This window comes from Giraffa tippelskirchi, chromosome 4, assembly GCF_054371585.1.
Source record: "Giraffa tippelskirchi isolate mGirTip1 chromosome 4, T2T-mGirTip1v1.2.pri, whole genome shotgun sequence".
NCBI classification, from domain to species: Eukaryota; Metazoa; Chordata; class Mammalia; order Artiodactyla; family Giraffidae; genus Giraffa; species Giraffa tippelskirchi.
Genome location: NC_137278.1, coordinates 87,036,620 through 87,045,862, shown reverse-complemented (window position 1 = coordinate 87,045,862; position 9,243 = coordinate 87,036,620). Strand labels below are relative to the sequence as shown.

Sequence of the window (9,243 nt, the reverse complement as noted above, 5' to 3'; positions counted from 1 at the left end):
CAAGAGAGAACTGGTTCAATTATGTTATATTCATACAACAGAATAATAGGCAGCCATTTTAAAAAATCACATTTTCAAAGACATGGGGAAGTACTTATGATGGTAAGTTATAAAAAGCAGGGTATACAACTATATGGTCAGCAAAATCTCAATTTTGTTATTATGCACACACACAAACACATATACACACCCATACATATAAATAGCATAGACAAAGATTGAAAGGAAATACAAAAAATATTAACAGTGTTATCTCTGGATAGTGAGATTGCAGATAATTTTTTTTCTCTTCTTTATACTTATCAATATTTTCTAAATTTTCTGTAATAATCATGTATTAGTGTTATATCCAGAAAACATTAAAAATTTACTCTGTAGTCAATTTTGAAATTTTTATGGTCTATATAATAAATAAGGAATAAAGATTTACAATACTCAAAAGTATATCTGAATGATGGGAAATAAATCAATAACATGTAAGAATATAATTTCCATACATGTATAGGTGGGTAATTTTGAATCCAAAAGATGACAGTATTTCATCTCAGTTCTTGAGTATAGAAAGTTGGTATTTAGTAAGTAAGAAATGCAAATCTTTAAATTAAATTGGTGCAAGGCATCTAAAAATTGTGCTATTCTGGCATAACATTGAAGATATAAATGCTCTCCAATGTGATATAAATACCCAGTGTTATATTAAAATAGGTATAATCTAGTACATACATCATGGCCAATAATTAACTAACTAACATTTTTTTTTGCCAAAGTGACTAAGATTGATCTAGGCTAAAGAAATACAACACCATACCATTATTTTAGTTGGAAGAGCCGCACCAAAAGTCATGACAAAAAACATTGCAGAACTATAAGAAAATCCAGTGGTTTTCTGTTGTTATTGTTAATGACTTCTCGCTAAAAATTCAAGTAAGACAGTCAAATTGCTTAGAGTGCTAAAAAAGCATAGCAGCAGTGTATGGTCTGCAATGATTTGAGAAACACTAAGAACATTCTTCATTGTTTCCTCATTTGCAGACTACTGCCTATCAAACACTATCTGAGAATTACGGAACTACATCTGCGTTCTTTACCAATCTTGAATTTATATTGTATTATAATACAGTAATGACACAAAGTGATGTCACACATAAAAAGGCAAACTGCATGTAATTTTAAAAACTAACTTTAAAATATGACTCTATCATCTGTGATAAAAAAATCACATAAATATGTAAATATAAAAATACATCCTAACATACTTTTACATAAGAACTAAAGTTACCACTTTTAACATAAAAATTCTGAAATGGAACTAATAAAAAACAATTTTCATATGTACCACAGAGCAATAAGTTTAAATCAGACTATTTCGAGTTGTGTAGCCCTTTATTAGCAACTAAAATAGAAGGTATCTGTTGTACAATATGGGTAGTAATTGACTATAACTGGAGAATTTTATATTCTAATACAGATCATTTATAAATGCAATTTCTTTATTAAAAAGCTTCCACCCTTTTTGTTTGTTTGTGTACAATTTGCAAAACTATTCTGAAAGCAGAGTATATGTGCACAAGTCTGCAAAGAGTGCAAATTAGGATATGGTAAATGCTTTACAAGTTACTTTCAAAAAACTGACTGCCACAACTGTGCCTTTACATTGCCTGGTTTTTTTGATCAAAATATTTTGATGCCAGCGTTCCTTCCACTGCTCTAAACTATAAAGCATTTTTTTAATGAGTTGAAATTAAGGGAGGACTACACCTACTAGAAAAGAAGAGAAGAAAGTTCTATTAGTTTGAGGTTTCAGAATCCCCCCCAAACCAGGACCAGTATCTTGGTAAGGGTTAGGCTGGGACCCTGGACAGAGTATGAGTATGTGCAGATGGCATTCCTGAGGATTCAGAGCTTCAGTGAACCGTGAGTGCTCCAGCTGCATAACTCACTGAACTGTCTTGCCAGTTTCTACACTGGCTGGACTGGGCATAATTCAAAAAGGAAAAGCTCATATTCATTCCATTCTTCTGCAGCTCTGTGATAGCCTAGGAAAAGAAAAAAACTGGTTATGACAAACATCACATAAAAAAGTGAGCACTCTCTGAACGCACTGGTAGCTTAACTTTGTTCACTTCACAAATGAAGCCTAGATCCCTCCCACTCTACGTTTCTTGGATTTCTCATCACCTCACATTAAATAGGAAAAAGAAAGAATTCTTTATTTCATTCTCTCAAAGAACATATCCTAATCTAGCTTCTTGATAAATATCAGTCATCTTCCACTCTCTATTTAATAAAGCCACTTAAAAAATAAAAAAAATTTAAAGCATAGTATCTTTCTCTCTATTCCCTAAACCAAACCTTGGCCACTTTCGTCTTGAAATGTTGGGAGTCTTTTCTTTGTCTGACATTGATTAAATTTTAAACGTATATAAATTAAGTACCAAACCTAAGAGGTATGCCAGGAATTTAATCTAACTGTAAATTGGTTCATCATTTATTTTACTAAAATTTTACTTAGTGAAGTTTTATTTGATCCAATTCAAACTTTAGTAAATTAGTATAGATTAGTCTTGTTTAAATTTCAGAGATCAATTTAAGCCCTTAACAGGCTCTTACAGTCAATACTGCTTAAGAGGAGACCTTTCCTAAAAATCCACAATGTACTATCTTTCAAATTACAGTACAGTAACACTAGACCTTTAGGTTCCTACCCTAGACTATTCTAGACTACACTACCAATTCCATTATTTCTCTGCCTCTCCAAACAATGAGCCCATTACTCCTTCCTCTTCCCATTCCTGAGGACACGTTTTCTTCTTTTTGAGTCTCACATTTTCTTCCAATTTCAGTTTTATTAGGGAAAAAATTAATGTTATTATCTCTTTAGAAAGTCCAGTTAACCGAAAAATTCTGCCTCTTTACCAGTCTTTAAATGAAATACTATTGTCTTTGTTATAAGAAGAAAAACGTACCAGTTGCCTTGCTTTATTAAATTATCAATATCTAAAACTCAAGCACAGAATGTTGCATTTATTTTTTATGGAGTCAAGAACACTAAGTAAAACCCTCAAATTAGTAAGACCATATCTCTTAAAGGTTTATATTTGTAAAGAGCATACAGGAACTGACTAAGAGTCAAGAGAAAAAAATGGGTTTCAACTCTAAAAAACTCTCTGTATTTAAGAGAAAGTCTCGGCCAATCATACAGTGATAAATAACCTTAAAAAACCAAAACAATAAAATTTAAATTATCTTAAAGGGACTAGAAACAAAATTTACTACATATACCTAAAACTAAAGCTAATGAGCTGTCACAGATGGTATCAATTAAGATATTCTGAAACATAGTAAGATGAAATGTTTTCTTTTTAAAAAAAAACAAACAAACAAGGCTTCCTAAGGATACTCACATTTAATAACACCCCAATGGGATGTCTTCCACATATAGTATTATGGTATTTCTTCAAGTAATTGCTAAAAGATACAGGATCTAATTGTTCTATAATACTCATACCCTAAAAAAAAAAAAAAAAAGAATGAAAGAAAAAGAAAATAGGGCAACTTATTATTTCCTAATTAAATTTAATTACATTTTAAAACAGCTACTTAAAGCTAATGATCATAATTTTTCAATAAAGAAAACACATTACTTAGTGAAGTTGATACTTCACTCATTCATCCCAGGTAATCTCATTATAGTCAACTCTCAACAATACACACATTTTATTAACAAAAACATTTAATCCACAGTTTAGTTTTCTCTAACCTCCTGGGATGTTTCTACACCACCTTCTCCAGTTGTCACTCAGCTCACAAATCCTCAAACATTTCAGGATTTTATATTTTTCATATGTGTGTGTGTGTGTACACACAAGATTTATACAAGTAAACCTATTGTGAAAATTTTCATACAAAATCTAAAATTAGATTTGATATATGGTTATTTTTCTCATGTCCATTATATTACTCATACCACTGACATAAATAATCAAGAGCTGATTATAATTTTACTATTTCCATTACATATACTTAAATATCAACAGTGTGTAAGGCATTTTAATTATCAGTAATTATTTAGGTATGTGATAAATGAGACCACAAACTAAGAAAACAGTTAATATATTTTTAATCAATTTAAAGCTCATAACAGACTGATAAAAGCTTAAGCAAAATAGGTCTTTATAAACAAGCTGAAAAAATAAAAGTTCTCTCTCTCTTAAACTAGAATGCTTTGTTTTCAAAATTTTAACTGAGAATCAAAATTTCTTAGACTACTATTGAAATGATTACTATGATTTGGACATTTGTTTACATTTAACTCTGTATTCTACAAATGCCTTCAAATGTGTTCATAATTAGACATCGATATAGAGCAATTTTAACTCATCTGAATCAAGCAAATAAACCAATGATTCTAAACTCATCCATTCACTAACTACCTCACCTTATTTTCTTACCCAGGTAAAATACTTTCTACTTATGGTTCAATAAACTGGATTAATATCCTCTGGGAGAAATGTAAATTGTGCTTTAACTAATGAATCAAGTGACATCAACTGTGTGTTTTTTCATTGTATTTCAATATATTATAATAAGCACAATGTAAAAGTATCTACAATAATCAGATGAACACTCATCTGGAAAATGATAGCAATTAGCAAGTGACATAGTACAAATATTTAAATCAAATTTAATTTTATAAAGAATCTTTCATCAGAATATCCACGTTTTTCATAAACATTATCATATTTTTCTACAAATATATCTGAAAGATAAGCCTATGTGTGTGTAGTCAACTTCCAACTTCTTGCACATCAATTAACCACTCTCATCGCTTCTCAGCCTTTTGGCTAAGATCAAGTGCAATTAACCACTCTCAAATTTATCCACAACCAGCGTTTAATGCTAAGTTGGTTTTCTCCTGTTAACTAGGAGGCTTCCAGGTCAACATTCTCCTAGAGAGAAATATGAACTAATTTAAAAGTTAAACCTAAGAGAAATGATTAGTATTATGATTTTGGTACATAGAAAATCACTCAATATGTTTCTAAACCAAATAATAATACAGAGATGGAGTTATGAATCTCTTCCACATATATGAATAATCAAGATATAACTCCCTAAAGATGAAGAAACTATACATTAAAAAGGTTAAAAGCTTGTTTCTAAATTTCTAATCCTAGGCTCCTTTTCATTTACTTACTCTACTTCATATAGAATAACAAGAGAAATACCAATAAATCTTTAATACTCGCACATAGCTACAAATGGTATATCTTATAAAAGAATTTTCAAAGCTCCTGGATGAAGTCTAGGACAACTTACCCTAATTCAAATTCCACTTTGTAATAAATTAGGTAACATTAAAGGTACAATGTATACCTTAATATTAAAATCTCAAAGCACACTGTGAATAAATGTAGCACATTTATATATATTAACATGAATAATTCAAAGAGAAAACTAATGATCACATTTGTAGAAGACAAAGAATTCAAAGTGGCCAAGAAATTTCACAAAGAAAATATAAAATTATAAATGTAAAGAAGACACTACTAAATAAAGTATTCAAAATGAAGATACAATAGTTAAATTACAATACAGAAAGCAAAAAAATGAGGTAATGGAAGTTCAGAGATTAAATTTAAAATTTTAATTCCCTGAAGTGCGTATGTACCTGCCAGGGCAAGAATCAATTTTATTATACTCAGTTCTCTGACAAATACAACAGTTAAGAGGTATGCCTTCTTACAAATAAGGGATAGAGAGAAAAATTAAGGCATTTCTCATGAGTGAACCTCTCCAACTAGAAAATTCATAAAGTATGCAAAAACAACAAAAATGATTAGTAAAACTGCAAAATGGAACACCCATTAATTAACAGAACAGTGACAAATAAGCTTCTGTATATATTTATGTTTTAATTCTAATAATTTTGAAATTATTATTACCATAATTCAAAGAAGATAAAAAATGCTAGTTTGATGCTACTGCCCAAATTCCAGAAAGATGAAAAATAAAAGTGCTTCCAAAATATGCCTAAAGAACTCTTCTATTTCTTAAAATACTGGAAGAGATGATAAGTAAATCTAATGTCCAGGTGATAGAAAGCTTGGTAGGGTCTGGTATATTGAGAATTTGAACTTAATCTAATGTGATTAAGAACTTAATGAACTTAATCTAAAAGAAAGCAGTGAAGTGGGTCATTACCCATTCAGCTCTAAGATACAAGAAGACATTATAAACACCAATAGCCTATCCATCACAATGACCATACGGGATTCTGAGACATTTAGCAGCTTTGGCAAGAAATCCTCAGACTGAAAGCTAACTTCCCACCTTGAAGGGAAGAAGAGCGAAGGGAATCTATCATTGTGCTGACTCTCCAAGTAATAAGTGAAAGTTTGTAATGTCAAATCCTACATGGTCATCCTAAACTGAATAGGCAGTTCACCTAGCAGAGCTGCAAATTCAGGACTCTAATAAGATAACAAAGGTCTTCCCTTTTTAAAAGTCTACTTATATATAATAAATTACTTAAATTTTATTTAATTTTAAATACTATTACCTAGAAATAATCTCCCTCTAAAGAAACAAACACCAAAAAGAGTAGCAAAACATTTTTAGAAGTCTTTGAGAAATAAGAACTGAACCGTATCTTTCAATTATTAACACGTAACTAAAACTATATTATCATATCATTAAGACTGGCCTTATTTTTTAACATAAGGATACACATTCATGTTGGAGAGATGGGTACACATTTAGGAAGATGAGGTAGGAAAAGGAAATATTCTAGTTTCTTTAAGAGGTACCAAGATAAAATCTTATAATGAAAGAAATTTTATGGGGGAAAAAACCACTCTAAACACAGCAGTGCTAAGAACAAATGTACTAATAAATAGCTACCTTAAGGAAGATATTGTAAAACTAGTAGCAACTACTAAAGAAACGACCGGGCTAAGTTCAAGAGAAAGAAGTGTGAGGGGACAAATATGAACAATTTCACTTTCAAAAGACTAACAGGAAGAAAAGAAGTTAAAGTTCAAAGTAAATAAAGTAACTATTATAAATCTGCAAGGAAAAGAAGTTAAAAAGATGGCTACAATGACATTTTCAGATTCTCTCTGCCAAATCATAAATGCCAATAGCCATAAGGAAACACTGGTCTACATCAAAAGCAGTACAGAAAAATAACCTACAATCAAATATATATAAAATATGTATAAATGTGGCTGCTGTTTCAAGTATGTAATCTAAAAGGCTCACAGAAATCAACTTAAAATGTGCTCTGCTTTGGTCACTATACAAACTGAAATTGCAACGTACTAACTACCAAAAAACATGGCCAATAGTCAGTAATATTGTAAGGCTTTCAGAATCTACATCTCTTTTAACTAGTTACTTTTTTCCTCCGAACTACAACATTTGAAAGATTCAGCTTGCTTTCCTATATATTTTTCTTTCCTTATGTGTTTTCTTCACATAATTAATTTCCAAGATATTCAAATGCTAGACATAAAATTCCTCCCGTCAAAAATCAGCAATTTTTCTTTTGATTTTGGAGCCTAAAAACTTTATTTTCTAACATTTTATTAACAATGTTTAAAAAGACTTTTCTAACAAAAAGGCACCAAAACTTAACATAATTTTCAAAAAAAAAATCTAAAATTTTATAATTTTATACTTAAAAATAATCTTTTCACTCTATCAAACTTTCCAAAGGTATAATTACAATTCAGAATTGCTAACATTTTTGCAGTACTTGTATAGAAGTATCCTACTATATTCTATTCTGCTCTGAAAAGATTGATATATAGAAATTATGATATTAATTCTTAAATGAAACAAACTATTTACAACATAAAATGATACTCATAAAAAGGAATATACAGTAGGATATTCACCATTTGGCCACATAAACCAATTAAGAAAACACACTGCGTAAGAGCTGGTGTAATAGTGAGTGTACAGATATACATACATGTATAAAATCATATATACATGAGTATATGTATAGAACTAACCATTCTTATTATTTTAATCCATTTCTTCTAACTCCCAGAATGGATTTATAACTTGAATTAACAGCATGCTAACAAAAAAAAAAAGACCACTTAAGAGCCCTTTAAAAATTATATAGACATATATTACAGAAGTGTTTAAATAAACGGACCATAAAAATCAAGTTCAAGTCAAATGTTATATCAACTATTAAATTCAAGCATATTAAAATGAAGCAAATACTCAATATTTATTCTGAAATTATATTCCAGGCTATTTAAATAAAAATTTTAAAGCCAACCTCCGATAATTCTGGACATGTAAAGTAAGGTAGATTCAGAATTCAACCTGAAGCTTACTGGTTCTACTGAACAAAAATCTCTAAAAGTTTCAAAGCCTAAGAAGTGCACAGAAGAGGCAAAAAATTTCAGAAGTTACAAGAATCATGCCAATGGGTAAATGTGACTCTTTTTGCTCTTTTTCAAAGTAAGAAACCAGGGTCTAGTTATCCAACTGATCATACACATCAAGAAAGACAAACAAAGCTAGTCCTTTTAATATAACCTAAAAATCAACAAAGTTAGAAGGCAGGCTAAAAGAAATGTTAAGTATAGATGTTTGTAATATACAATATACACACAGAACAACAAATATTATTATTTAAATATGTCCTCTATTCTAGAAAATTCCAAAGGATGCTATTATGTTCAGTAACTTCAGAGCATCAGGTAAACCAATGTTTTAGGGAAAATGTTCCCCTTGTGCTAAAAGCATCAATTCACTGATTGATGAATTCTTACATTTGCAAAATTAAATGCTGTCTGATTAAAGTCCACAAATTATTTACACAGCTGAGTAGAAAAAAAGGGAAAGAAAATGAATAGGAAATTCTATTCTATTTCAACAGATCAGGGTCCATAATAGGCTAGCTCCAACTCACCTTCAAAGCTGGTTTTGGAATAAAGTTGTTTGGACTCTCTCCGTATTATTAAAAGGGGATCCCCAAGGGCAGGTATGGGCAAGTTTATTTTGAGAAAGTTCCACAAGTGATTTCAGTTGTAAAGATGGGGTTGAGAATTACTACAGTAGACAATCTCATCTCTGCCTTGGCCTTGATTAACAACTACATGTTGAGAACTCCCAAACTTACTCCAGATCTCTTCTCTGAGCTCCAAACCAATACAGTTAATCCATTAGCAAAGCCCTGTTGAATACAAGAACTCAAATCTATGAACTTCTTTCCAT

General features: G+C 30.4%; 1 protein-coding gene across 12 annotated transcripts in view; it reads right to left on the bottom strand.

Annotated features, from left to right (window-relative positions):
• Positions 1–1,364: 1,364 nt before the first annotated feature.
• Positions 1,365–9,243, bottom strand: part of MEMO1 (mediator of cell motility 1) — a 125,071-nt gene continuing 117,192 nt past the window's right edge. For all 12 annotated transcript variants that reach the window (XM_081590328.1, XM_081590322.1, XM_081590325.1 and 9 more), the window contains 2 exons: positions 3,405–3,509; positions 1,365–2,036 (listed from right to left, as the gene is read on the bottom strand). In XM_081590328.1, the coding sequence (XP_081446454.1) occupies positions 1,905–2,036; positions 3,405–3,509 (237 nt within the window). In that variant the 3' untranslated portion in view covers positions 1,365–1,904. The remainder of the gene's footprint in view (positions 2,037–3,404; positions 3,510–9,243) is intronic.